This window comes from Globicephala melas, chromosome 19, assembly GCF_963455315.2.
Source record: "Globicephala melas chromosome 19, mGloMel1.2, whole genome shotgun sequence".
Taxonomy (NCBI): Eukaryota; Metazoa; Chordata; class Mammalia; order Artiodactyla; family Delphinidae; genus Globicephala; species Globicephala melas.
The window spans coordinates 3,268,638-3,296,565 of NC_083332.1; the positions used below are offsets into that span (position 1 = coordinate 3,268,638).

The 27,928-nt window shown below is 54.4% G+C and overlaps 3 protein-coding genes across 8 annotated transcripts; all 3 read left to right on the forward strand.

Moving 5' to 3' along the window:
* Positions 1–3,682: 3,682 nt before the first annotated feature.
* Positions 3,683–9,471, forward strand: DNAAF3 (dynein axonemal assembly factor 3). The gene is given in 13 exon segments (XM_030851374.2): positions 3,683–3,732; positions 3,837–3,925; positions 4,441–4,583; positions 4,939–5,032; positions 6,118–6,275; positions 6,572–6,754; positions 6,966–7,091; positions 7,193–7,315; positions 7,540–7,669; positions 8,302–8,416; positions 8,586–8,660; positions 8,745–9,107; positions 9,109–9,471. Coding segments are annotated over 12 exon segments (1,638 nt in total). The 5' UTR covers positions 3,683–3,732; positions 3,837–3,840; the 3' UTR covers positions 9,152–9,471.
* A 471-nt stretch (positions 9,472–9,942) lies between these two features.
* On the forward strand, positions 9,943–13,721 carry TNNI3 (troponin I3, cardiac type). 2 transcript variants are annotated; one of them, XM_030851376.2, is made up of 8 exons: positions 9,943–10,254; positions 10,561–10,573; positions 10,725–10,811; positions 11,263–11,304; positions 11,562–11,693; positions 12,093–12,182; positions 12,705–12,881; positions 13,565–13,721. In XM_030851376.2, the coding sequence occupies exons 1-8, from the start codon at positions 10,244–10,246 to the stop codon at positions 13,646–13,648; spliced, it is 636 nt and encodes a 211-aa protein (XP_030707236.1). In that variant the 5' UTR covers positions 9,943–10,243; the 3' UTR covers positions 13,649–13,721. The 2 variants fall into 2 exon arrangements, with proteins under 2 accessions (XP_030707236.1, XP_030707235.1); XM_030851375.2 differs by lacking the exons at positions 9,943–10,254; positions 10,561–10,573; positions 10,725–10,811 and having other exon boundaries at positions 10,832–11,304.
* A 1,081-nt stretch (positions 13,722–14,802) lies between these two features.
* TNNT1 (troponin T1, slow skeletal type) lies at positions 14,803–27,928 on the forward strand. Of its 5 annotated transcripts, XM_030851380.2 has the most exons (13): positions 14,803–16,098; positions 16,422–16,462; positions 16,572–16,585; positions 16,875–16,901; positions 17,990–18,011; positions 20,371–20,434; positions 21,128–21,244; positions 21,458–21,535; positions 23,775–23,888; positions 24,717–24,826; positions 26,701–26,791; positions 26,895–26,935; positions 27,793–27,928. In XM_030851380.2, exons 1-13 carry the CDS (start codon positions 15,985–15,987, stop codon positions 27,836–27,838), a joined length of 879 nt encoding a protein of 292 aa, XP_030707240.1. In that variant the 5' UTR covers positions 14,803–15,984; the 3' UTR covers positions 27,839–27,928. The 5 variants fall into 5 exon arrangements, with proteins under 5 accessions (XP_030707240.1, XP_030707238.1, XP_030707237.1 ...); XM_030851378.3 differs by lacking the exons at positions 14,803–16,098; positions 16,422–16,462 and adding an exon at positions 17,113–17,169 and having other exon boundaries at positions 16,491–16,585; positions 16,872–16,901; XM_030851377.2 differs by lacking the exons at positions 14,803–16,098; positions 16,422–16,462 and having other exon boundaries at positions 16,498–16,585; positions 16,872–16,901.

Genomic DNA, 27,928 nt, shown 5'->3' on the forward strand with positions numbered 1-27,928 from the left:
TGTTGGAAGCTCGGGACCCCCAAATAGATGCAAATCCAGACTTTACTTCCAAGCAACTTATTGTCATCAAGGAAACAAAGTAGATATGCAGCGTCTAGGAATAAAATCCCCAGAGAATGAGAGAAAGGGCAAGATTTCCTCAGGGAGACACAGTAGTTCCAGCTACACCTCATTCTTTTTGCAACAAATTCTTTCTCTCAGTCTGTGTCTAGGAAAGTTGATCATGTTATTGGCTTCTCCCCCATCTCATCCCAGACAGGATTTCAGGTGACGGACAAAGGTCCATGACATTTGGCAAGAGAGCTCTCTGAGCATCAGGTAAAGTGGAAAATGAGCCAACAAGTACTGCCATGTGCTAAGGAAAGGGGCAGAACTTACCCCTGAGCTTCCTGGTAGCCAATGGGAAAAGGGAAATCTGATCAGTTACCTAGGTTGTGAGGTCCATGAAATTTAAAAAGTTCCTCCAAAGGAATGCAATAATTTCTCATGTGTGAGTGAGTGGGGGGCATCTTTATAACGACAGTACTATGTATATGTTATTACTATTACTGCTACTACTTTTGATAATAATCCTCACAGCAACCTCATTAAATAGACACGATTATTATTCCCAGTTGACAAATGAGGAAACTGTGCTTCAGGGAATTAACATGACCTGCTCGGGATCATACATCCAGGAAGTCCTTCTCTAAATCCTGGGGTTGAATCTGTTCTGAGTTAGATGATGACATTGGGATCCCTGGGTCTATGTCTCCACAAGTAAGCAGACAAATGAGAAGTATAAAACCATTACAAGTGGCGACCAAACTGGGAAGGAAACCAGTAAGGGCTCAGATCATTTAAAAAGGGTTGTCAGGGACAGCTTCTCTGAAGAAATAGTGTTTAGGCTGTGATATGAATGACAAGAAGGCATGAGGCTTCCAAAGATGAAGGGGAAATATGATGGAATATGATCCAGTCACAAAAAGGAATGAAGTAACTGATTCATGCTATAGCATAGATGAACCTTGAAAACACGATTTTAACCAGACATAAAAGGCCACATATTGTATGATTCCAACTATATGAAGTATCTAGAATAGGCAAATCCACAGAGAAGAAAAAAGTAGACTAGTGGTTTTCAGGGACTAGGGAGAGGGATAAATGAGGAGGGACTGATTAATGAGTATGGGGTCTCCTTATGGCATGATGAGCAATTTCTGGAACTAGATAGTGGTGATGGTTGCACAATACTGTGAATGTACTAAACATCATTCATTGTAAGCTTCGTATTGTGTGTATTTTAACGCACACACACAAAGACGAGGGGGAAGAGAATTCCATACAGAAGGAACCCCAAGTTCCTTGCAAAGGCCCTGGGGGCAAGAACAGGCTTGATGTATTCTCAAAAGAGCCAGGAGGCCAGTGTGGCTGGAGAGGAGCATCAGGGTGGATGTATGGGGGTGGAGGTGGGGACATGACGTAAGAGACACAGCCAAGAGCCAGATCACACAGGAACTAGGAGGTGAAGCTAAGGAACTGGGATTGTATCTACCTGCAGTGAGAAACCTCAGTAGGGTTTTAGAGGGAAGTGGCATGGCTTGGTTCACATTTCAGATTACTCTGGCTCCTCCGTGGAGGAAACGTTGTGGAGAGTGGCGGTGATGAAGATAAAAGACATTAAGCCTCACTGGAGAAAGTCAGGATCTGGGGCTCTAGTGGGCTGAAGGCTGACTCAGGAGGGGCCCAGGTTGGCTGGCCCACTCCTGGAGGGTTGCTGAAAACTCAGCCTTCATTTCCTTCCCACTAACCAGAACTGTCCTCAGCAGGCAGGTGGACCTTCTTTCAACCCACCACACTCCTGCTAGTTGCATGTTACCTTTCCCATTTTACAGAACATGACACTGAGGCAGAGAGGGTGACTGACTTGGCTAAGTTCATGTAGCAGGGTGAGGAGAGGGGACAGAGAACCGAGGCTCCTTGGGTGCTGTGCCCTGGGCTGGGTGCTGGGGATGATCTGGAGATGTGTCTCGCTGGAGTCCCTGCCCTTGTGGAACTCACAGACAGGTTAAGTCACCTGGCCGAGTTCTCTCAGCCAGCAAGTGACAGGACAAGGTGTAAACCCAGCCATGGCTGGCACCAAAAGCCACATTCTCAAGCGTCCTCAACCCCAGATATAAAGTACTGGGAGTCACAGGGTAGACTACAGTGGCCATCTGCTGAAAAAGCAGGAGCAGAAATCAGGAAGATCCCTGGCTAAGGTTAGAAGGATTTGGAGTTTTCCAGGGGGAGAAGGGGAGGATGTTAGAAGGAGCAACACAAGCCATAAAGGGACTTCCCTGGTGGTTCAGTAGCTAAGACTCCGCACTCCCAATGCTCCCAAGGCAGGGTGCCCAGGTTCGATCCCTGGTCAGGGAACTAGATCTCACATGCCGCAACTAAAAGATGCCATGTGCTGCAACTAAAAAAAAAAAAAAAAAAAAAGATCCTGCGTGCCACAACTAAGACCTGGCTCAGCCAAGTAAATAAATAATAAATAAACAACAACACAAGCCATATAGACCTGGAGACAACAGAGGACTTGGTGTGGTTCCTGAGGTGTGCTGTTACCATCTCTCTGAAGCCCTGTTGTGTAGCTTGCCCCCTTCCATGGTGTAAATACTGTCACTGTGGCTGATTTCAAGCCACCGATGTGAAGTCTGAATATAGAGTTGAGAAGAGATGCCTACTACCACACCATCCTATAGTATTTCCCAGAGTAGAACAAGGGTCCCAAAATTTAAGGCAAAGCCAAAACAAAAACAAAGTCACCAAAACCAACACACCCAGTAATCAAGATAGAAAGTATTTTAATGCAATATTTTTTTTAAAATTTAAAGACAGGATCTGACCCTTCACTTGGACCTCTCTGCCTTATCCTAATCCTGGCCCTTGTTCTAATAAAACTTTATTTACAAAAATAGACAGCCCATGGTCCTAGTTTGCCAACTTCATTTTTTAAACTATCGCATGAAAATAGCATTTCCTTCTTACAGGTACAATAGCTGTAAATAACCTTAAGACCATCAATAATTGTAAAATATAATAAAGTAGGAAGTGATGAGTTTTGAGTATGATTACTTTTATTTTAATGTATTTTATTGGAATTTAATTTTTAGTAAAAAGTTTAATTTTTAGTAATGATTGTGTGTAAAACCAGGTCATAAAATTCCTGAAAATGTAGCAACCGGAGCCAGTGCTAGCTGGCCTCAGTACTTCGCTGCGTTTTTCTCACCTGGAGAGAAGCCCTGTGTGATAGAGCCAGGGTGTGAGGGGAAATGGGGCCACAGAGGTCTATAGTTTATGGTCTAAGCCACCTCAGTTTAATTTGGGTTGATCAAGATTCTGTTCCGTTCTAAATTTGAATCGGCCCAGGCCTCCAGCTTCCAGAAATTTGGATCGCCCCCAGCTCCGCCCCAACCTCTTCCGGCCCCGCCCCTTCCCCTTCAGCGCCGTCGTCATGACAACCGCGTCCTCTCGCCCACCGCTCCCACAAACCCTTAGCGCTCCCATTGGCTAAAAGTTTGCAACGGGCAGGTCTCCCTCGCTCTCATTGGTCAGTTGATGGCGGTGGTGCCAGCCCGCACACTCCTATTGGCCGACTGATTGAAAAGGGCGGGGACTATGGGCAGCAGTTGTGTAGGGGCCTTCGGATCCCAGCGCCGCACCGAGAGGGGAGGGAGGGGACGTCTCGGGTTATTTAGAAGGATAAAGGTGAGGGGGCTGTGAAAGGGGCGAGAAGTCAGCGGAGGTGAGAGGGGAATGGGTGGGCAATGCAGACACGATATTTGGGGATTCCCGGGTTGTTTGTCCCGCAGGGAGATGACCACACCAGCGGGCTCGGGCACTGGCTTCGGCTCTGTGTCCTGGTGGGGCCTGTCCCCGGCGGTTGACCTGCAGGCTGAGAGTGAGTCGCCCACACAGGACTACAAATCATCCGACACAGCGGCTACTTTCACAGCCTGGCAGACACTAACGTTCTGGCGCTAACGTTCTCTGAGGCTCCAAGGGCGGGGGGCGCCCTCCAGTGGACAGCCTAGATACCTCTGCGAACTACGAGTCCCAGAATGCTTAGAGGCACAGCTCCTTTTAAAACCAAGGCCAGGGCTTTCCTCGTGGCGCAGTGGTTGAGAGTCCGCCTGCCGATGCAGGACACACGGGTTCGTGCCCCGGTCCGGGAGGATCCCACATGCCGCGGAGCGGCTGGGCCCGTGAGCCATGGCCGCTGAGCCTGCGCGTCCGGAGCCTGTGCTCCGCAACGGGAGAGGCCACAACAGTGAGAAGCCCGCGTACCGCAAAAAAAACCAAAAAAACAAGGCCAGGGGTGCAAGTCCTGCTGGGAGTTGTAGTTCATCGTGCTGGGGGGTGGCTGCAGGGGGCGTTCTCCAGGCCACCAACCCCAGCCCGCTGTCGTCTTGTCAGGTCCTCCTGTGGACCCAGACTCACAGGCCGATACAGAGCACGGGACCCCCGAGCTAAATGTGCTGCTGTTGGGCTCCGTGGATGGGCGACACCTGCTACGGACCCTGACCCGGGCGGCTCTCTGGCCTCGAAGGAGGTTCCGTGTAAGCTGGGATTATGGGGTCCTGGAAGGAGGAGGATGAAGATAAGAGCACAGATTCCTGAGTCCTTGAGGGAGGAGGGAGCTGGGGACCCAGACTCCTAGGCCCTGAGGAGGGAAGGGGCTGGTGTTGGGGACTCCTGGGTTGAAGTGAGAGGAAGAGCCTAAGGATCAAGTCTCCTGAGTAGTGATGGGGAGGAGGGTTCTGAGTGCCCACACTCCTGTGTTTAAAGGAGTGGGGCTGGTGTACAGGTCTCCTGAGTCCTGTGGAAGGAGGGGGCTGAGGTTTCCCGCTCCAGGGTCTCCTAGGGGCCAGGAACACAGGTCTCACAATCATTTTTCCCTGTCCATCCTTCCAGTTTTATGTGCTGGAGAATAATATGGAAGCTGTAGCCCGACACATGCTGATTTTCAGCCTAGCCCTGGAGGATCCTGAGAAGATGGGGTTGCAAGGTCAGCAAATACCCGGCAATCTGGCCCCCAGCTCCTTCCCCCTGCCTGCAGGAATTCTGGCATTTCAAGGGTGCGGTTAAACATTTTGGACATTGTTCCCTATTTCGTCACTTGCTCACTTGTTTGGTAGCCTTAGAGCCTCAGCTTTTCCCACCTTTGAAATGGGGATAAAAGATAATACTTCCTAGAATCATTTAGGGAATTCCAGGAGAAAAGCCACATAAAACTCTCAGAACTGTGCATGACACAGTGTAAGCATTCAAAACCTCTTAGCGAGGGAGAAGCCCAAAAGAGATCAAAGGGCTTCCTGAGAGGTAGTGAGTCCCCCAGATGTGGGGAGGGTTTGGCTGAGCTGAGCTCAGTCCTGCCCAAAGCCTGAGTCCTGAGTCTCCCTTAGTTAGAGGTGTGCACCCCAGGGAATCTGCGTGGAGGAAGCGGCCTTGGAAGTGAGATTATAAGGAGGAGGGGGAGAAGGAGGATTTGGGTGGGAAATGATTATTTCCCAGTAACAAAAACTTCAGTTTAGTGCCTAGAGCAGAGTGTAGACTCAGGCAGGCTGTATTCAAATTCTGACTCTGTTTGCTGTGTGACCTTAGTTGTGGCAGGCGAACTCTTAGTTGCAGCATGCATGTAGGATCTAGTTCCCTGACCAGGGATCGAATCCGGGCCGCCTGCATTGGGAGCGCCGGAGTCTTATCCACTGCGCCACCAGGGAAGTCCCTTTTATAAGATTCTTAACTAAAATGAAAATATTCAACACTTTAACACACATAAATCTTCACCTCCATCTATATCTATATAAAACTTTTCCATTTTTAAGGCAAGGGAAACAAACATGAAATTCAGGATTGGGGTTACCTGCAGGGGGTGGGAAGGAATAGGCGAGGAGACCTAGGTGGGGTGTAAGTTATTCTTCGTGTTCTAGCTATTCGGGTGGGTAGGGAGTTTGCCTGGGTCCGTTGTGCTGATTACACGACTATGGAATAAGAAGATCACTATAAAGTGGGTATGCGTCATCCGCACGGGTCTCATTTCTGGGCTCACTCCTCTGCCCCCTCCTCTAATTTTCTCCCCCCTCCCCGCAGAGAGGAGCGAGACCTTCCTGGAGGTGTGGGGGAACGCGCTGCTGCGCCCCTCTGTGGCCGCCTTCGTGCGCACCCAGGCCGGCCGCCTGGCTCGCCTCGTCCCGGAGCCCGATCGCCTGGCGGAGCAGCTGCCCTGGCTCAGCCTGGGCGCCCTCAAGGTGCCGCCGCCCGGCCTGCGACCGTCACCGGCGTGGATCCGGGTGGCGGTGGGAAGAATGGGGATAAGCAGTCCAAAAGGGTTTGCGTTGATGGATAGAGCTGAGGGCTCCCCGGCTCCCACAGTGGGATATGGCCCTGGGGGTGGCTTCTACTCTTGGAGCCTCAGTTTCTTCATCTGAGAAAAAAGAGAATCGTTCCCACGCCCTGGGAGGGAAGGGAGGATCAGGTAAGAGAAGCCGCGGTCCCTGCAGCCGCCTCTCTCTCGTTCTCTCTCCACGCGGGCCTGGTCGTGCAGTTCCGCGAGCGCGACGCCCTGGAGGCCGTGTTTCGTTTCTGGGCCGGAGGGGAGAAGGGGCCCGAGGCTTTCCCCATGAGCCGCCTGTGGGACTCGAGGCTGCGCCACTACCTGGGCTCCCGGTACGACGCCCGGCGCGGTGTCAGCGACTGGGACCTGCACATGAAGCTGCACGATCGCGGGGTGAGGGCTGGGAGGAGGGGCCTGGGGTCTCCAGTCCTGGGTGTGTAGGAGGAGGGGCTGGGGCTTGAGGAAGCAGCGGTTGGGGGCCCCGAATCCTGGGTCTGAAGGAAAAGGGTGCCAGAGGCCCTCAGTGCTGGGTCTTTGGGAGGAGATCCTGGGATCCATATACCAGATTCACTGAGGCCTCTTTTCTTGCATCCCCCCACTCCAGGCCCGAGTCATCCACACCAGTGAGTTCCGGCGCTGGAGGGACACAGGAGTCGCCTTTGAACTCAGAGACTCCAGCGCTTATCACGTGCCCAACCGGACCCTGGCGTCCGGTCGCCTCCTGAGCCACGTGCGAGTCCACTCCCTGCCCTGGCTGCTTCTTTTCGGGGGCCCAGGAGTCGGAGTCCCCAACATCGACTTCACCCATCTCCTCTCTCCCTGATTTCCCAGCGCGGGGAGCGTGTAGCAGCGCGCGGGTACTGGGGGGACATCGTCACAGGGCCCTTCGTGGCCTTCGGCATCGAAGCGGACGACGAGACCCTCCTGAAGACCAGCAACGGTCAGCCTATCAAGGTTTGAGGCTGGAGGTGCTGGGGCTGGAGGCGAGTTCGCGAGGCCCCGCCCCCTATGCGCCCCCTCTCTACTTCCTAGGGCCAGTATGGAAGTGTAAGCTTGCCCGCCAGATGCTAGCTCTGGGTGTGGGGGAGTGTGGGGATGGCGTACTCTAAGCCTCTCCCCTGCCATTCCGGCCCCGCGGTCCTAGCCCCGCATCCCGCCACGCCCTTTCTCCCCCAAAGACCGCGGGCGAGATCACGCAGCACAACGTGACGGAGCTGTTCCGAGAGATGGCCGCCTGGGGCCGCCCGAGAGCCACCCAGGGAGACCCCGCGCAGGTGCAAGGCGACGCGGATGGAAGCCCGGAGCCTGGTAAGCGACGGACTCAGCCTTCTTCCTTGAGATGGGAATTGGGGCTCGGGTGATCATGTCTGGGAGAGAATGGGACCCGGACCCCCGTCCCGAGCTTCAGGTTCCTGGTGTTTCAAGTCCAAGCATGAACTGGTATGGTATCTAATGCCTGGACAAGTGACCTCCCCTTCCCGACATCCGGTCTATTTTTCTCTCTTCTCTTTGAGCTTCTCTCCCTTTGCTAAATCCTGACACCATCCTTAGCATTCTGAATTCCAGTAGTAGAATTCTCATCCTACCTGCAGAAGTCCAAGAGGCTGAGAACATTTTAACAAGGTTAAGCTGGGTCCCAGCTTAACGCTGGAGAGCCCTCCCCCCCAAATCTGGTCGTGCCTCCTTCCACCCATCCCCTAATTTGGCCCTCCCGGGTGAATGGATGTCTTGTGTGGCCATGGGCCAACCACTCTCTTTTCTTCTCTTGAATCTCAGTTGCCTGGTCTGTAAAATGGGTCTCTGTGTGCCAGGCCAATCCTCCCAGAATTTTCCAGGAATCTGCCTAAGAGGAAGGATGAGAAAGGGCTTGAAGACGGACAAGGCGAGTCATCTCCAAGTTTTGTCTGTTTGCCTAACCCTGCCAGTCTTCCCTTCCCCAGCAGTCCCTGTCCCGGAATCCTTCACTGTCCACTTCCTGTCCCTCGGTTCTGCCCAGACCCTCCACCACAAGAGCTGCTACAAGGGACGGTTCCAGCTTCTCTACGTGGCTTGTGGGTAAGAGTGCCTGGGAGGTTCCCAGATTTTCCTCCCCCAACCCCTCCTCCCTCAGACCCAGGAATCCAAGTCTCCAGACCCTCCTTAATCAGTGTCTAGGTCCCCAGCCCGCCTCTTCCCTCAGGACCTAAAAGTCTGAGCCTCAGCCCTCCCCTTTTTCTCTCTGCAGGATGGTCCATCTTCTCAGCCCTGAGCTCGGTACCTGCGTGGCCCCCGGAGGACGCCTCATTGTAGAATTAGCCCAGTGAGCCAGCGGAGAGCAGGGCGGGGAACTTCCAGGCTGGGGGCGGAAAGCCAGGTCCCCTAACACGCTGCTTCCTGGTTCCAGGTTCCTAGTGGACCTGCGGCAGGAGCAGCTGCAGGGGTTCTCCACCCGGGTCGAGGAGCTAGCACAGGCGGCTGGATTCGCCCCACAGCCGGGGTCCAGGCGCTCGCAGACCTTCGCGCGCTTCTACAAGGCCGGAGACTCTGCTCCCAGCCACAAGGACCCAGCTGTGGGATCTGGGACTCCGCCCCCTGAAGTCCTGGCCCCGCCCCTTGAGGCAACCAACCCTCCCCCCGAGGACCTGACGCAGCCCCTTGAAGGCGGGATCCCACCCTCTGAACCCCTCAAACGGCCCTCAGAGTCTCAGGCTTCACTGTTGGAGGCTTTGGTTCCACCTACAGGGAGTCAGACCCCCAAACCAGAGTCTGACTGTACCTCCGGAGACCAACTCCCCAATCCCTAACTTCTAAAGTCGGGTCCTAGAATCAGAACGCGCCTCTAGAATACTCAATTATACTCCCAGCATTCTCAGCGCCAGAGGTGTCGCTAGAATTTCAGATTCCATTCCTGGGATTCTATATTTTATTCCTAGAATTCTAGATTGTTCTCTTGAGTTCTACATTCCACTCCCAAGACTCTAAAACCAGCCTGGAGATCCGGCCCTGGGGCTCAGGCCCTCTGCGTGGTCCCCTCATCCCCAGGCATCCCATTCCTAACTAGGGGCTGGGGGTGTCTCTTCTCACAGGCTGGTCAACACTAGGGTGGTCCAAGTAAAGAGAGCCAGATCCTCTTCTCCGTGTGTCCGTGTGTCTTTCCTGCCCTCAGTCTGTCTCCAAGGGCTGGGAGAGGGGAGGGGCAGGAGTGTTCAAGAGAAGAGACTCGAGACCAGATTTCTGGGTTCCCAAGAGGGCTAGGGGTGAATTTCTCCGTGCTGCCTGCTGAGAGCCTGGGCACCCCACACCTGGATTCTCAAATAAATCAGCAAAATTTATGGATTGGCTAACAGGTTTGGGGCACTGAAACTGACCATAACATGGTAAAAAAAAGTTCTAGCCCTCAAGGAGAATTACAATTTAGTGAGGGGGCGGGGCCTAGACTCCTGGGTCTGAGGGAGGAGGACGTTGGGATCCGAACTCTTGTGTCAGAGGGAAGAGGGGCTGGGGGCCTGGACTCCTGTGTCAGAAGGAGGAGGGTTTTGGGGGCCTGGACACCCATCGGGGTCTGAGGATGGAGAGGTTGGGGGTCTGGACTCCTAGGTGGGAGGAGGGAGGGGCTGGATTCCCAGGCCGCCAAGATGGAGAGGTGATCCAGCTGGAGCATGGCCCGCCCCAGCCCTCACGCGCCCCGTTATCTCGAATCCTGGGCAGGGAGGGGAGGGGGCAGCAGTATATTTAGCCTCTGTCCTCGCCCTTTATCTCAGTGTCCTCAGTGAGGCTTGAGCAGACCGGACGAGACAGAAGCCCCAGGGGCCTTCAAGGTCACTCCGGACGCCCCCTCACTGACCCTCCAAGAGCCCCTTGTCCCCTGCTCTGCCTTCCGCAACCCCTGGCTTGAGACTCAGCATGGCGGACCGGTGAGTAATTGGTAACCGGGACTCCTGAGAACCGAGGCAGTGGCGGATAGGGGGGTGATCCCTTGGGTTCCTGTGAGGGGTGAGAGCTGCGAGGTTGGACTCCGGGCCTGAGAAGGGAGGTAGGGACAGGACTCCTGGGCATCGGAATGAGGTAAGAGTCTGGGAATCCGACCCAGAGGAGCCGAGAAGCGGCAGCTGGCGGGCCGGACCTGTCGGTCAGAGGGGCCTCTGGGGTCCCTTAGGACACGGCGTGGACAGGACCCAGGCCTACCATTAATCCCCTTTTCCTGGTTTCTCTCCCTCCAGGAGCGGCGATGCGGTGAGAGTCGGCGTGGGCTGGACCCGCCTGGCCGGGGAGGGCGCTGCCGGGAGGGCTCTGGGGCGAGAGGCTGCAGCCCTGGAAGACTGCATGGAGAGGGGCTGGGGAGGGGGGTCCCTGTGATGGCTCAGCTCCGTTCCCCAAATCCCAGGCGGAGGACCCGCCTCCCGCGCCACCCCCTGTACGACGCCGCTCCTCAGCCAACTACCGCGCCTACGCCACGGAGCCGCACGCCAAGGTGAGGGCGGGGCCAGCGCGGTGGGCGGAGCCGGGCGGGACTTCGCAGGATCTGGATTCGGATTCTTAGGTTACCCGCGGCTGGGGGAGGAGAGGCGGAGCCAGGGCCTTTACCGGACTTTGGTCGAGGGCGGAGCCCAAGCGGATGAGGCGCTTCAGGGGCGGAGTTTATCAGAGGGCTGGGCTCTGTTTGGTGAGAGCTTGCCTATGGGCGGAGTCCCGCTGCCCGTGGGAACTGAGATTGCTTAGAGATGGTGGGGGGAGGTGCGTAGCCAGAGACAGCACATTGGTGGATGGGAATGAGGGGCGTGGCTTCCCGTAGACTGAAGGCTGGAGTTGGAGGCGGGACTAAATCTGGACCCGGCTTGAGGGGGCGGGTTCTGAAGCTCCTCCCGGCGTCCTCCTTCGGATCCTCCTCGCTCATCCTTCCTTGCTCTGTCTCACCCCGGCAGAAAAAGTCTAAGATCTCCGCCTCGAGAAAACTGCAGCTGAAGGTGCGATGCGCCTGGGGAGAGCGCCTAGGTGTCTTCAGGGGGCGGGGCTTGGAAGTTGGGTGGGGCTTCGGAAGAGCAGGTGGGCGGGAGGCCCTGAAAGGGAGGGGCGGGGCCTTGGAATGATGAACATCAACCTTGGGGGGTTCAGGTCTCTGGAAGCAGGCCTGGGATTAGAGGATGGGGCCCGGCGGGGGTGGCTATCCCGCTCTGTCCTCATCCCCATACCTGTGCTGCCATACCCGTCGTGCCCTCCCCAGACCCTGATGCTGCAGATTGCGAAACAGGAGCTGGAGCGTGAAGCAGAGGAGCGGCGAGGAGAGAAGGGGCGTGTTCTGAGCACGCGGTGCCAGCCTCTGGAGCTGGCCGGGCTGGGCTTCGCGGATCTGCAGGTACCGGCTCCAATCAGGGACTCCTGCCTAGCCCGGCATCTGAGTTTCCTACTGTCCGGTCTTGCATCCCTTAGGACTCAGGGGTACAGTTACTATGCCCCCTTTCTGCTCAGGACCTTCGGGTCCAATCTCCCAATTCTTACCCTCAGGAGTTCAGATATGTGGCCTGCAGCTGCCTACAATCTCAAAACCCAGAGGTCGGTTCCTCCAACCCACTCCAGTCCAGATTCTCAGAACACCTGGCTCTGGAGTTCTGCTTTGTTCGCAGTCCCCCAGGGTCTGGCTTCAATCTACTCCTCCAGGACCAGATGTCCAGGTCCCCAGCTCCTCCTCCCTCAGACCCCAGGAGTCCAGAACCCCAGCCTTTCCCCCACCACGCACACTGCATTCCTCCACCAGGACTTGTGCCGACAGCTCCACGCCCGCGTGGACAAGGTGGATGAGGAGAGATACGACGTGGAGGTGAAAGTCACTAAGAACATCACAGAGGTGGGAGACACTGGGCCGTCTGGGTCGCTTCAGGATGGGAGGTGATGCCTGGGGCTCTGGTCTCAGCCTGGACCCTTGCAGCTGCTTAGACACCAGGAGACCCAGGACAACTCTGTGAGCCTGGCAGGGAGGGGGCAGAAGGATGAGTACAATACGGTCAGGGAATGCTGTTCTAGGCAGAGGGAACAGCACATGCAAAACCCAAGAGGTGGGAAAGCGGAAAATATGTTTGTGAAAATGTGTGGCTGGAGCCTCAAGTGTTGGTAAGTGAGTTCAGGTGTGGGCCAGGGAACTGTGAGATGCATGTAGCTGTACTGGGATGTGTCAGTAGTTTTCAGAGATGAGGGTGGGGCAGATCAGGTTCCAATTTCAGGATGGGGAGCTTGGATTTTGTCTCGAAGGTAGTAGGAGCCTAAGCTAGGTAGAACCTGGATCGGGACAGGAGGGAAGTGCAGGGTGGAAGAGTGAGGCAAGGAGGAAGTGGAAGGAGGGGTCTCCACCTCTCTTTATGGCTGCTACCAGATCGCAGATCTGACCCAGAAGATCTTTGACCTTCGGGGCAAGTTTAAGCGGCCCACTCTGCGTAGAGTGCGGATCTCTGCAGATGCCATGATGCAGGCACTGCTGGGGACCAGGGCTAAGGAGTCCTTAGACCTGCGGGCCCACCTCAAGCAGGTGAAGAAGGAGGACACGGAGAAGGTGAGTGTGGTTACAGGTCCAGGAAAGGGGGTGCTTAGGGAAGAAGGTGTGTGTGTGTGAGCAATTCTAGGGACTAGCCTGAGGGCAGGTGGCAGTTGGAGTTGTGGGGAGAAGTATCTGGTAAGGGTCTTTCACAGGAAGTACAGGAGGGGCACAGGAAATGCAAGAGGAAGACAGAATGTAGAAGCGGAAGACAGGAAGTGCATTAGGGAGAATGGAAATGGCAAGGAGTCAGGAAGTGCATGATGTCTGCAGGATGTTTGTGAGAGAAAAGGAGTGCAGGAGGGAGACAGGAAGTCCAAGAGGGAAACGGGAAGTGCAGGAGGAAGACAGGAAGTGCAGGAGGGACACAGGAAATGCAGAGGGGAGACAGGAAGTGCAGGAGGGACACAGGAAATGCAGAGGGGAGACAGGAAGTGCAGGAGGGATACAGGAAACGCAGAGGGGAGACAGGAAGTGCAGGAAGGACACAGGAAGTCCAAGAGGGAGACAAGAAGTGCAGCAGGGAGACAGGAAGTGGGGCAAATTGGAAGGGATCTTCTGAGGGGACAAGAAGTATTCCAGAACCAGACTGTGTGATGGGCGTCCAGAATAGAGTGGCCCAGCAGGCGGGAGGGCAAGTGGAGGATATCTGAGAGCCTGTAGACCAGGAAGACACCCTAACCTCTGACCCATTCCTCCAGGAAAACCGGGAGGTAGGAGACTGGCGCAAGAACATCGATGCGCTCAGTGGAATGGAAGGCCGCAAGAAAAAGTTTGAGGGCTGAGCCGGCCTGTGCACAGCCCTGGCCCTGGCCCTGAGGATGGCCCCGAGGAATAAAGCTTCTCTCTGAGCTGGGAGTGGCTGTGTGTCTATTACCAGGGGCGCTTAGGTGTGAGAGAGGCGGGAGAACTGAGGGCCAGGCTCCCCCAAAGCCACAGCGCACATCAGGAGCAGAGCTGGGTCTCCACGTGGAGCTGCACAGAGGTGCCGAGACCAGGGCCCAAAGGCAGACACACAGAGACACAGACAGACTGTCAGCGACCCCGGGAGAGAGAGCCAGGCAGAGACCCAAAGGGAGAGGAAAAACAGGTGGAGATTCATGGGAAGAAGTGCACAGAAAGGGGAAACAGACAGATATACACAGAGAGACAGAGATGACCTCGCCCTGGAAGAGACAGAAATAAGGACCCACAGAGGGAGAACTGCAGATACAAAGAGACACCCCCACCACCACACACACACACAAGAACTAGAAAGATAAAAACAGACACAGAGCTAAAGACACAGAAACCGAGTCACAGAGAAGCACAGGGACACCTAGAGACACAGACCAATAGCCAGACATCAAGAGAGGCAGATACGCAGAGACACCCGCGGAAATGCAGAGAGAAAAACTGGTGGCACAGAGACAGGCAGAGTGAAGAACTCAGAGACAGAGATGGAGAGAGAGCCCCAAAGCCAACCCCTGGGAAATGCATAGAATGAAATGCGGAGAGAGACAGACACTGGCACGGAGGGGTGAGGAAGCCCCTAGAGTTCAAGGTTGTGGATTGGCTGGGAAGGGGGAGGGGCTACCAAAAAAGATCAGTGTCCGACGGAGGTGGGGAGTGTGAGGTCCTGTGGGCCTGACACACCCCCTCCCCCTCCCCTCCTCCTCCCCCTCACACACCTGTTTCCCTGCTTTAGCGCCTGTTGTCACCAGGGTGGAATCCTGGTGGCAGACAAAGGGATGGGGGTGGGGAGGGGGGGGACAGAGAGATGGACAGAGACAGAGGTGGGGAGATGGAGAAGCTGAGACAGACACACACAGAGAAACACAGACGAAGAGTCACTGAGACAAAGGAGAGATAGAGACAGGGAAACGGGGTATGGGAAGTGGAGGCCCAGAGAGACAGAGAAAGGGACCCCTTCATGGAACGAGAAGGGGTCCCTTGTACCCTTTTCATCAATAAGCATCCTCCAAGGGGCTTCGGAGCATAGTGTGCCGTGTGATCTGGGAGATGTGGAGCCCGAGGGTGGCCTGACCCAGCCCGGGTTCCTGGACAATGCTTTTGGGATGGAGGAGAGGCCTTGGAACAGCCAGGAGGTGCCTCTATCCCGAAAGTGGAGCCAGAGTGGGGGCAGGGCAGCCTCTGAGTGTGAGGAAAGGAATTCTCTACCCCTCCCTCTCCCCCTGGGGCGGGGCTGAGCCTCCCACTATAAACTGGGGGTGCTTCAGCCTGCCCAGCAAGATTGCCCCACCGCTCACACCTCTGCAGACGCAGCCTCAGGTAAGGGTCCCAGAGGAACTGGGGATGGAAGGGAACGTATTAGGACTTGGGGGTTACAGAAGCTGGGAGTGCAGGGTTTGGGGGTCCCAGAATATAAGGACCTCGGAGGGCTGAGTCTGAGGGAATCTCAGAAACTGGGAGTCCCTGGGCTTGGATGACAGACAGTCTGTGTGTCAGAACTGGGGGGCAGTGTCTCAGAATCTGACGATTTAGGAATTGAGGTCGCGGAATCTCATGTCTCATGATGGGAGGTATTAGAATTTGTAATGTCATATTTGGGGGTTTCATGAATCAGTCCCCTGAGTTTATGCATCCAGATTTTGGGGTCTCACAGTCCCGAGGTTTCAGAATTTAGGGGATGTCAAGACCTAGGGGGTCAAGATTTTAGGGCACGCATAATCGGGAGTCTCGACAGTTGGAGTCTCAGAATCTGGAGAGATGAGGAGTTACTGTTTTTCAGAATTCAAAAATTGGGGTCTGTGGGTATGGGGATTTCGTGGGGTCTCTCAACCTGGGTGCCTTGGGGATCTCAGAGATTGGGGAGTCTTAGTATTTAGGGGTCAGGATGAGGTCTGGGGACAGAAGCTGCTCTTATGTGTCCTGTCCCCTCCATGGCAGTGGGTGAAGGTGAAAGGAGGCGACAGGTGGGCAGATGAACAGCCAAAGGGGAGGGGACTTGGGGGGGGAGAGGGCAGCGGGTATGATGAATTCTCCTAGAACCCCCCCTCCATGAATACTTCTCAAGAGATGTCCTCGGTGTCACCCTCTACGACATGCCCCCAAAATAGACCCTGGGGGTGGGGCAGCTATTGTCTTCGGACCACTGTCCCTTCCCAAATACCTCCTCCTAATGCCTACTCAGATCAGGTTCCTACGGACTTGTCATAAGACAAAAGGCGACAGCTGTGGTCAGGGGGCGGGGGCTGCAGCCTTGGGGCTCTGCCCGGACCGTATCTCCCAATGCGCTGTCTTCACCCTCGGTTTAGGAGTCTTTAGGAGTTGGAGGTCCCCATCCCCTCCCCCCTCAGACCCAGGGGTCCAGGCCCCCAGCCCCTCCTCCCTCAGACCCAGGGGTCCAGGCCCCCAGCCCCTCCTTCCTCAGACCCAGGCCCCCAGCCCCTCCTCCCTCAGACCCAGGGGTCCAGACCCCCAGCCCCTCCCCCCTCAGACCCAGGATCCAGGCCCCCAGCCCCTCCTCCCTCAGACCCAGGATCCAGGCCCCCAGCCCCTCCTCCTCTGGACCCCACCCCACTCCGCCTGTTCTCTGCTTTTCATAGGTTGCAGCAGGACACCAGGATGTCGGACGCCGAAGAGCAGGAATATGAGGAGTGAGTGATGCTGGCAGGCGGGCTGGGGCCCTGGAGCGGTGGAGACACCTCCCACCTCCAAGGCGCCTAACTCTCCCCCTCCCTCTTTCCTTCCCTCCCCGGTCCTCAGGGAGCAGCCTGAAGGTGAGTGGAGAGTGGGATGGCCTTGGGGGGGAGGGGAGGTGGGGACACCTTGGCGCATCTTAGCCCACCCTGCCCTACGCCCACCCTCCTGGTCAGCACAGCCCGTGGGAAAAGCTCAGTGGGCCCACTTGCAGCTGAGGCCCAGAGGGGTCCCCCCGTCTAGATGAGACTCGAACCTGAACGCGGGTCTCTGCGCACTCACGCACTCTTCCCCGCATCTGAAGCCCCTGCCGTCCCCCCACCCCGGGCTCCTCACGCCTCCTCTTGTCTCCCCCACCCCTTCCAGAAGAGGAGGCTGCTGAGGAGGAGGAGGAAGGTGAGGCCCTGGACTCCGCAGGTCTGGAGCTGGACGCGGCACCGGGGGGCTGGTGCGGTGGGGACGCTAGTCCCCGGGTGCAGGCTGGGCGGGGGCGGGGATCTCGATGGTCTCGGCCTCAGCTCCTTTAACAGCCTCTCCCCTCTCTCCCCTCTCTCCCCTTCCCGCATCCGGGCATGGCTGCTCCCCTCCCCCGGCTCCCCAAACCTAGCTTCTCCTCCCGCCCCCTCCCCAGCCCCCGAGGAGCCGGAGCCGTTGGCTGAGCGAGGTAACCGCGGCTGCTTCGCTTCCTGAGGCCGATTTCGGGGGTCCTCAGGGCCCTGACCTCCAAGATGACTCCCTCCCCGCTACCGTAACCCGTCCCCGTAACCCGTCCCAGGCCCGGTCCTTTAAGCCCCGGAGAGCTCTCGCGCTCTCCAGTGGCCAAGAAGGGAAACAGCCTCGCAATGGCTTTAACCCGTTCCCTTCCTTCTTAAAGGGACCAACACCCAAGCCTTCTTCCCCAGTCTGGAGGAATACTTACAGAAGGGTTGGATGTTTGCGGAGAGGCCCCCCTCCCCCCTCATCTTCGCCTGTCTGTTACTTGTCTCCTTCATATACATTCAAAGGTTGGGGCGTGGGTTGTAGAAGGGACTAGCAGTGGGAGTCTGTATTCCTCTGTCCCTAAGGGGGAGGGGGCTGGGGACACAACTCCCGTGTCACCGAGTGAAGAGGGGGCTTGGGGCCTCCCTGCACTGCTAGATCTTGATGGAGGGCAGGAGCTCTGGGTATGTAGAACGAGGGTCTGAGGGTTTGTTTGTTTTTTCTCCTTATGGTCTGGCGGTTTGGACACCTGGGTTCCCAGAGAAATGGGAGGGGGATCCCCACACCAGTTCTGAATGTATATTTGATGCATGTGATCCTCTCCCTTTTTTATGGCCACCCCGATTTCCCTTATCCTCTTCCCCCCCCCATACCCTTCCCCCAGAGCTGCAGGAGAAGGGAACTGGGCTTGTGGGGACCAAGGCTTGGAGGCGGGTCCCTCCTTTGGATGTGTCATGCCCACCCCACGAACTCTTGCTAATTATCTTTTTGTATCCCCCCACCAGAAGAGGAGCGCCCCAAACCAAGGTGAGATCCTGGGGGGTGGGGCTCCCAATCATGTCCTCTTAAATATATCACCCACCTCCAGAGATAGGCTGCAAGAAAGGCAGAGAAGGAGAGTGGGGAAATGGAAACATAGAAAAGGACAGTGACTCCTCCTTTCCACAAACATTTCTGGTGAACTTCCCACTGTGTTTGGCAAGAGTCAGACTCTTGCTGTCCTGTTGGTGTAACAGACCCAGATACAGCAACGGTAGTGCAGAAGAGGACCCTATCTGTGTCCTAGAATATCAAGGAAGGCTTCCCAGGGGAGGTGACGCTGAGTCCTGAGGGCGGGAGAGTTTGCTAGCTGAAGGAAGTAGAGGGGAGATTGTAGATGACGCAGCGGAGTGGTGTGTGCGAGGTCCAGTAGCTGGATCTTGGCCAGTGTTTCAGGGAACAGATGCAGACACAGGTCATTCTGATGAGAAAGATCCGAACTAGGCAGACCAGGGAAGACTGTGAGAGCTCACCCTGGAGGGTGTGACACTGGGGACAAAGCTTGGAGATGCAAGGAGGCAGCAATTGAGCATGAGATGCAGAAATTCTCTGGGACACCGGGGAGCCATGGAAGGGTTCTGAGCAGAGGGGGCCGAGGATCAGATCTGGCTGAGAGCACAGGGGCACATGAAAGCACAGGTGTGCTTCCAGTGTCAGGGAAAGCTTGTTGGAGGAGGGAAGGTCTCAGGGGTGGAGTATATCAGGGGAAGGGCATTGTAGGGCAGAGCAAACAGAGTGTGCAAAGGCCCGGGGGCACAAAGGCACATGACATGGCCAGGGAACTGTAGGATGTGGTGAGTTTTCAAGGGGAAAAGGCCTAAGCTGGAGCAGAGGGCATAGGGTAGAAAGGGGCCACAGACTGAGAGACCCACAGGTTGATGAGCTCAGTTGGGGCAGGGTGTGTGCAAAGGCAGGAAATGTTCAGGAAGCATCTGTTTACTGGAGTCTGGGGTTTGGGAGAGAGTCTGGGCTGGAGACAGAGTTGGTGAATCCTCGGTAATTGATGATAATCGAAGTCACAGGAGTGAATGACATTAATCACAAGAGTGTCCCACGAATGAATCAAAGGGCAAAGCTCTCTTAATTTGGTTAATAGAAATTGCTGCTTTTTATTAAGCCAGGAAAGATGAAGCATAATTTGTTTAAAATTCTCTTTGATCATTGAATGACCAAAAAAGGAAATAAAGAGTCAAATATATGAGGGATTTTTTCATTCCTTAAGTTAAACTTTAAAGCTGTATTTAAGAAATCAAATCTTACAAAATTCTGGAAGGTTTTGGTAATGATGATGATAATTTCAAGGAAATTAATAAGATAGCTATTGATTTTAAAGTGTATTTTATTCAATAGTTTTGGTATCTTGCCATGGAGGATACTAGCCCAGCCTAGCAGAACCATACAATATGTAGAGCGTATTTTGACATTTTAAAAGTTATATTCCATAACCATTTTGAAATGCTGGGCAAACATAAAAAAAATCCCATACAAAGTTATTTGCATTTAATTCGATTAATCAGGCAATTTGAAAGCTAATTGACTAAAACACTGTAATATGATTGAAACTCTGTAACATTTTAATGTTATTTTTACTCTACTGTTAAAAGTTTTTTATACGATATACACACCCTAGTTTATTTTTGTGTCTTAGTGTGGACTTATAAATTTACTACAGGTATCTTGAGCCAGGAACACAATCAGGTTTCAGGCCAGTTTGATACTGGTCTTAATTTTCATATGAGTGTAGACTTCAAACGAAATGTTATGTCAGTGGGACTGTGCTGTCTGTGGAAGTTAGTAAATTACATGATCATTTTCTTCAGACTGGAAGGAGAGTGATAAATAAGATTTGGAGTCATAGGATACCGATGTACAATTTAAGGATTCAAGTTTTTTATAAATCAATTGTGAACAATGAATTATTAAAAAATGTTGACTTCCTAGTATAAAACTGCAAGAATAAAAATAAATTCTCCAGCTTAAAAAAGAAAGTAAAAAATAAATAAATAAATAAAAAAGAAAGTAAGAAAGAAAGAAAGAAACCAAAGGAAAAGAAAATTCCAAGAAGCGGGAGTGCCCAAGGCAGTCCCCCAAAGCAGCACCACCCAATACAAATACAATGCAAGCCACATATGTAATAACTTAAGAAACAATTTTTTTTTTACTAGCAGCCTTTTAAGAAGTAAACCCAAACAGGTCAAATCAATCCCAATAGCGTATTTTACTCAACCTGTCATAACCAAAATCTCAGAATTTCAACATGAATCCATATAAAACGTTATTAGTAAAATATTTTACATTCAGCAGGGAGGTCAGACTACTCAGTGTTTCTTCTCTTCTGTCCACTCAGCCGGCCCGTGGTACCTCCGCTGATCCCCCCAAAGATCCCAGAGGGGGAACGTGTGGACTTCGATGTAAGTAACAGACATCCCATCCCAGGAGGGGCTGCTAGCCTGTAGGGTGCAAATTAGGAAGAGGTGCCCCTCCCTAGCCACTGTTTTTTGTTTGTTTGTTTCCTACCCGCTTCTTTTGGAATTGTGTCTTGGCAGCCCCTTAGTTTAGTGTCAGAATACGATGCTTTGCTGCCATCTGCTGGAAACACAGTGCATGGCAGACGTCTCTCCCAGCTGTCAACCCCACCAATTCTTTTTCTTTTTCTTTTTCTTTTTTTTAATTTATTTTTGCCTGCGTTGGGTCTCCGTTGCTCCGCGCGGGCTTTCTCTCGTTGCAGAGCGAGCGGGGGCTACTCTTCGTTGCGGTGCGCAGGCTTCTCATTGCAGTGGCTTCTCTTGTTGCGGCGCATGGGCTCTAGGCGCACGGGCTTCAGGAGTTGTGGCTCGCGGGCTCCAGAGTGCAGGCTCAGTAGTTGTGGCGCACGGGCTTAGTTGCTCTGTGGCATGTGGTATCTTCCCAGACTAGGGCTCAAACATGTGTGCCCTGCATTGGCAGGCGGATTCTTAACCATTGCGCCACCAGGGAAGCCCAACCGCACCAATTCTTGCTGCAAAGGGCTCCCCCTCCTGATGCTTCTCAGAAGTGCTGAGAGGTTGGCACCCTCTTGGGGCACCACCTGGGGAATGACCGTGCTCCCATCCTCTGTCCCCTAGGACATCCACCGGAAGCGCATGGAAAAAGATCTGCTGGAGCTGCAGACGCTCATTGACGTGCATTTTGAACAGCGGAAGAAAGAGGAAGAGGAGCTCGTGGCGCTAAAAGAGCGTATTGTGAGTCAAGGGAGGTGGGGTTCCCCAAATTCTTCTCCCTCCTTCCATCCTTTGGGCCTTGGGAGATACGTTCCCGTCCACTACAGACCCAAGGCTGAAACTTTTGGGAAAGTACCCAAGTTGGTGCCCATCACCACTCTTGACCTACCCTGGGAAGTGATAAAGGGGGTGTGTGGTGGTCCCTGCACCCCCTCATTCTTCTCTCTCCCCCAGGAGCGGCGCCGGGCGGAGAGAGCTGAGCAACAGCGCTTCAGAACCGAGAAGGAGCGCGAGCGTCAGGCTAAGCTGGTGGTGGGTGTTTCCCCTCCCCCCAGAGCCCAAATGTTACTTTCTCAGCTGGACACTGCAATTTTCCACTCATGACATTCTCTGTGGTCCCATAAAAGTCCTCATGCTGTATTATTCAAGGGGCTTTCTGTTGGAAGGGACAGAAACTCCAACCCAAACTGAACTTAGCAGAAAGAGAACTTTATTGGCTCATGTAACTAAAAGGTCTAGGGCATGGCTTGCTTCAGGCATGGCTGGATCAAGGGACTCAAATAATATCACAAAGACCCAGCTTTTATCTTCCCATCTTGGCCAGTATTTCTGTGGACAGTGTGTCCAGGAGGGTGAGCAACTCATCCTGGTTTGCCTGGCACCTTCCTGGTCTGAGCCCTGAAAATCCTGCATCCCATCAGTCCCAGGCAAACCAGATGGTTCCCAGGCAGGGGTGGCAAACGGCCACCAGCAGCTCCGGCTTAAACTCCTCTTTTCTCTGTCTCCTGCACAAATCCTGGGATGTTTTCAAATTGTTCACCTGTCCACTGTGGAGTGAATCACTGGCTAGTTGGGAGAGAGTGGCTAGAATGCTCCCATTGGTTTAACCCTTGAAAACATGACCTGACTTGGCATCAGGAGTGGCTCACTCAAACCACTTTTTTTTGTTTTTGTTGTTTTGCCATGCTGCGCGGCACGTGGGATCTTAGTTCCCCGACCAGGGATCGAACCCATGCTCCCTCACAGAGTCTTAACCACTGGACCACCAGCAAAGTCCCTCAAACCACTTTATTTATTTATTTATTTGTTTGTTTATTTATTTATTTTTAGCTGCGTTGGGTCTTCGTTGCTGCTGGCGCGGGCTTTCTCTAGTTGCGGCGAGCGGGGGCTACTCTTCGTTGCGGTGCGCGGGCTTCTCATTGCGGTGGCTTCTCTTGTTTCAGAGCACGGGCTCTAGACATGTGGGCTTCACTAGTTGTGGCATGCAGGCTCAGTAGCTGTGGCTCGCGGGCTCCAGAGCACAGGCTCAGTAGTTGTGGCGCACAGGCTTAGTTGCTCCATGACATGTGGGATCTTCCCGGACCAGGGCTCGAACCTGTGTCCCCTGCATTGGCAGGTGGATTCTTAACCACTGTGCCCCCAGGGAAGCCCCCTGAAACCACTTTTAAAGAACAGGAAATGGGTGGTGTGGTACGCAAAGGACTGGTCTCCCAAAGATGTCCACATCCTAGCTCCCAGAGACTATGAATATGGGAACCTGCCTGGCAAAAGGGACTTTGTAGGTATGATTAAGTTAAAGATCTTGAGATCAGGAGATTCTCCTGGATTTCCTGGGTGAGCCCAGTGTTATCACAAGGGTTCGTAAACAAGGGAGGACCTTTGAAGATGGGGGAAGTGGCCCTGAGCCAAGGGATGCAGGCGGCCCCTAGAAGCCGGAAGAGCAAAGGGAGTGAATCTCCCCTAATGCCTCCAGAAGGACCCAACCCTGTCCATACCTTGACTTAGCTCATGAGACCCATTTCAGACTTTTGACCTGCAGAACTATAAGCTGATAAACTTTCATTGTTTTAAGCCACTCTGTTTGCAAATTACAGCAGCGAGAGGAAATTAATTCAGGTGGGGAATCCTGGGCAAGTGAAATACCATCATGCCCATCTCACCTGCCTCTCCAGTGGGGATGGGGCTTTGGTATGGACAAGGCACTAATTCTGGAACATGCAGTGCAGACTTTCTGGATGTGGTAATGCCTTAGTGAAGGCATTCTAGAACCTCTTCCTCAGGCTCAAGGCCAAGAGCCTCTTTACTGCCCCAAGCCCCCCGACTCCCATCACAAGTTACCTTCTATGACCCTCTGAGGACAGTCATTCTCCTCTCATGAGACTAAGGAAGAGTAAGTCCCAGAGAGGGTACGTGCCTGCACTAAGGTCACACAGCAAAGATCACCATTGGCCATTTCAGGCTGGAGCGTGCAGAAAAAAGCAAGCACGTCCCTCCACTAGTTTAATATTTTCCTTGGGGGGGGTATATAAAGTCTCAAAGAGGAGGAAGGACTTGCAGGTGGTCACACAGCCGGGCCTGGAAAGGTGAGGAGGGGACCGTCAGCATCCTTGCCTGTTCTGATATTGACCTTGTTTCATGCTTGGGTCTGATTGATTCCTGCTTCACTCAGTGCAGAAGAGGGCCCCCTCCCACGTGCCCATCTCAGACCCCCTCCCCTCTCAGTCCAGGGTGCTGGAGGGAGGCCCAGGAATTAACCCCTTTCTTCCCACAGGAGGAGAAGATGCGGAAGGAAGAGGAAGAGGCCAAGAAGCGAGCTGAGGATGACGCCAAAAAGAAGAAGGTTCTGTCCAACATGGGGGCCCATTTTGGGGGTTACCTGGTCAAGGTGAGTTCAGCCTGCTAGGGCCTGAACAGGAAACGGGTAGTGTGGTACGCAAAGGACTGGTCTCCCAAAGATGTGGGAGGAGGGGCTGGGGGCCCGGACCCCTGGGTCGGACGGGGGAAGCACTGAGGCCTGGACCCCTGGGTCTCTGGGGAGAGGGGCTGGGGTTCTGGGCTGAGGGAGGAGGGGGCTGGGGCCCGGACCCCTGAGTCTGAAGTGGGAGGAAATAGGGGCAGGACTCCTGGGTCTGCGGGGGGAGGGGCTGGGGGCCTGGACCCCTGGGTCTGAATGGGGCGAGGCGTTGGGGGCCCGTTCCCCGGTTCTGAGTGGGGAGGGGCTGGGTGTCTGGGCTGAGGTGCAGGGGCCCTGGATCCTTGGCTCTGAGGGGGGTGGGGCTGGGGGCCGGGAACCCTGGGTGTGAGGAGGGAGGGGCTGGGAGTCTGGGCTAAGGGAGGTGGGGATGTGGGCCCCGACCCCTGAGTGTGATGGGGAGGGGTTGGGGGCCCTGACCCCTGGTTCTGAGGGAGGTGGGTCTGGGGGGTCTGGGCTGAGGGAGGCTGGGCTGGGAACCCGGACCCCTGGGTCTGAGGGAGGAGGGGCTGGGGGCTGGACTCCTGGGTCTGAGGGGGGAGGGGCCGGGGGCCTGGACTCCTGGGTCTGAGGGAGGAGGGGCTGGCGGCCCGGACGCCTGGGTCTGAGGGAGGAGGGGCTGGGGGCCCGGACACCTGGGTCTGAGCGAGGAGGGCTCGGGGCCTGGACCCCTGGGTCCTGATGTGCGGAGCCATCCGGTGGACCCATCCCCTAGTTCACGATGTCCTTTTCAACCGTCAGGCAGAACAGAAGCGGGGTAAGCGCCAGACAGGGCGTGAGATGAAACTGCGCATCTTGTCGGAGCGTAAAAAGCCTCTGAACATCGACCACATGGGAGAAGAACAGCTCCGGTAGGTGGGAGGGGCCTGGCTATGAGACAGGCAGATAAGGGGACGCCTGACCCAGATCCGAGTGGGTGGAAGTCCTGGTGCTGTGTGCCTTTGGGCAAGTGTCTCTCCCTCTCTGCGCCCCTGTAGACTCCCCTGTGGAATGTTTCACTGATATAGGCCCCACGTTTTGTGGGTGCCGAGACCTGTAGAGTCTGGGTGATAATACGGAAGCCAGACAACAGATCTGACCTAAATTTAGAAGATGATGACGTTTTGATGGCCCCTGGGAACTCTGAATGGGCCCCATCTTTTACGTGAATTAAAGCCAGATGCACTGGCAACAGTTTTCCAGCCACATCTCTTCCGGGTGGGGCTCTATCTTGCCCTTCACAGCTCACTGTCTGCATAGCCTGCATCACGTGGTAAAGCCACCTGAGGGGAGGCCGGGGAGGGTCTTCCCTTCAGGGCCCTCGCCTGCGTCTTGACATTATCTGGCCCAGGCACAGAGTTTAAAGTCAGAAACATCCACCACCTCATAGGCCGCACAGTGATGGGGTTTGGAGCTCAACATCTGAAACCCCTTGCCAGGGGCTCAGTGCCGGCTTCACCACTTACAGCTGGGTGATCTGAGGCACGGGGTTTACCTTCTGTGAGCCTTGCTTACCTCACTGGTAAAATGAGGCGATGATGACAAGATGTACATCACAGAGCAGTGAAAGGTCAGTATGGCAGCAGCAGCCCCCTGTGGAGGGCTTCCAACCCTATGAGGTAGACACCCTCAAGCAACTGGAACATTAAAAAACAAAAACAGAAAGAGCAACCCTAGGCACAGAGAGGTTAAGTAAACTTTCCAGGGTTGCACACCTTGCAAGTGGGAGAGTGGGGATTTGAACCCAGGCAGTCTGGTGCGGTAGTCTGTGCTCTTCATCACTCTTTTACAAAGGGGTGTGATGGTAAATGTTTACCAAGTGGATCTCCAGGGCCTAAAAGTCCACATCTTAGCATTTGCTCATTTCCACGGTGTAAATACTCCCACCATGCTGATGTCAAACTACCAGCGTGAGAACTGTGCACTCGGAGTCGGAGTCGGCAAGGATGCCCGGATTTGGCTCCAGCCCAGCACTGGCGATGTGCCGTCCTTCCCCAGTCACGTTATCACAGGGCCTTGCACTAAGGAACATGTCGCGAAAGTTCCTTCTTCCTCCTCTTTCCTTCCCTCACCACACGTCCACTCATAATGTGGATCTACTAATATTTTTTGAGGATCTCAAGTTATTTCAGTTTTATTTATTAGATAGAGGTCATATGATGGTCTCAAAAATTTTAAAGGAAAACACACCATGGAAGAGACAGCCTTTGAAGACCATTAGCTGGCAAAAGACAACAAAGACTGCTAGTAAGAATAAAAAGAATGGTAACAACTAGCTTTGTCGAGTGTTTAGCACGTGCCAGGTATTCTGTACCTATTCTCTCATTCTATAACAGTTCAAGGCAGTAGATTTTTAACAGTTCGGAATAAGTTTGGCCTCTAATAACTGAGATCTGACTATAGCAGCCTAAACTATAGAGGTTTGTTTTCTCACATAGAAGAAATCGGTAGTCCATAGCTGGTATTTGAACCAAGGCTTTCTGACTCCAGGGCCTAGGCCCTTAACCATGCTCATTCTCCCTTAGAGAAAGGTGAGCTCTCTGTTTTGGATATGGAGAAGTGGGCAGAGATTTTAAAACCCCTTGTTGCAATTCACTTTGAATACTGTGGCCTCAAATATTAACAAAATAGCACCAATAATGTCGAACTCAGAGACTCGCTGTGTGGCTTTGAACAATTCCCTCAACCTCTCTGGGCTCATGGCCTGGCCTGGCTCCCTTCCATGACAGCCCTTCTGCCCTGCCAGGGAGAAGGCCCAGGAACTGTCGGACTGGATCCACCAGTTGGAGTCCGAGAAGTTTGACCTGATGGAGAAGATGAAGCAGCAGAAATATGAGGTGAGACCCATCTCTGCTGGAGGCCAGGCTGGGCTGGGGCTGGGTAGGCAGTGAGCGGGCCTGTCCCTCCGGCAGTGCCCGAATCTCCCTCCTGTCTCTGCAGATCAATGTTCTCTACAATCGCATCAGCCACGCCCAGAAGTTGTAAGTGTGAACCCGGCCCTGAGCCCCACACCCTCCATCTGACCCTTGGGGCCTCTCTTTCCTTTCCTCTGGCTGTCCCTTCTCTGAGTTTCAGTTCTCCACCCCTTCTTGGGGGCTCTGTCTTTATCCCTCTTTCTCTGGGACGGTCTCATAATGTGTCCTTTCCTCTCCACCCTCCAGCTCTCTTCTGGGGTCTCGATCCCTGTTTCTATGTCCCTCTAAATCACTGGTTCTCGGGGCGGGGGTGACCTTCCCTCCGACCCCAGGGACATCGGGGGATGTCTCGAACCTGTTTGGGGAGGGGGATGCTACTGGCACCTGGTGGGTGGAGCCCAGGGCTGCTGTTCCACGTCCTACAACGCACAGGACAGCCCTCACCACAGAATGATCCGGCCCCGGAATGTCGCTGGTGCTGAGGTTGAGAAGCCCGGCTTTTCCTCTGTTTCTTGTTCTGTCTCCCCTGTGTCTCCTTCCCTCCCTCCCTCCCCTCTGCCTTCTGTTGATCTTCTCTCTCCATCTCACTTTCCATCTTTCTGTCTCTTTCACCCCAGCCTCCCCGACCCTCTCTCAGTCACTCACCCTTTCCTTCCCCCATCCCTGTACCCATAAATATTTATCAGTGCCGATATGAACATCCTGAGCTCACCCGCTGACATCAACTCCTGCCCGCCTGTGGGCCTGTGACCACTAATCACGCCACCAGGCAGTGAACCCAATGAGAAGGCACTTGCCGGCCTCTTCCTCTGGCTGGGAGGGCGGGGATTTGCGGGGATGGACTCCCTGAATTGAGGACAGGGACCCATCTCAGAGGTTGGTCAGGGAGGCCTTCCTTTCTGACACCCCTCCTTCTCCTACAGCCGGAAGGGGGCTGGGAAGGGCCGCGTTGGAGGCCGCTGGAAGTGAGGATCTGGGCACTGCCCCCCACCCCCCTCCAGGCATCCGGGAGCCCTTGGAGTGTGTGTCCCATCTGTGGCTTGAAATAAATGCTCCCCC

Excerpts from the sequence above, each read along its gene's own strand:
- TNNI3 (XM_030851375.2), top strand. The coding sequence starts at position 11,104 with ATGGGAATGAGGGGCGTGGCTTCCCGTAGACTGAAGGCTGGAGTTGGA. Across the intron at positions 11,694-12,092 it reads TGGGCTTCGCGGATCTGCAG|GACTTGTGCCGACAGCTCCA; the intron begins GTACCGGCTCCA and ends TTCCTCCACCAG. Across the intron at positions 12,882-13,564 it reads AGAAGGAGGACACGGAGAAG|GAAAACCGGGAGGTAGGAGA; the intron begins GTGAGTGTGGTT and ends CCATTCCTCCAG.
- TNNT1 (XM_030851380.2), top strand. The coding sequence starts at position 15,985 with ATGCCTACTCAGATCAGGTTCCTACGGACTTGTCATAAGACAAAAGGC. Across the intron at positions 20,435-21,127 it reads GGGAACGTGTGGACTTCGAT|GACATCCACCGGAAGCGCAT; the intron begins GTAAGTAACAGA and ends TCTGTCCCCTAG. Across the intron at positions 21,245-21,457 it reads TGGCGCTAAAAGAGCGTATT|GAGCGGCGCCGGGCGGAGAG; the intron begins GTGAGTCAAGGG and ends TCTCTCCCCCAG.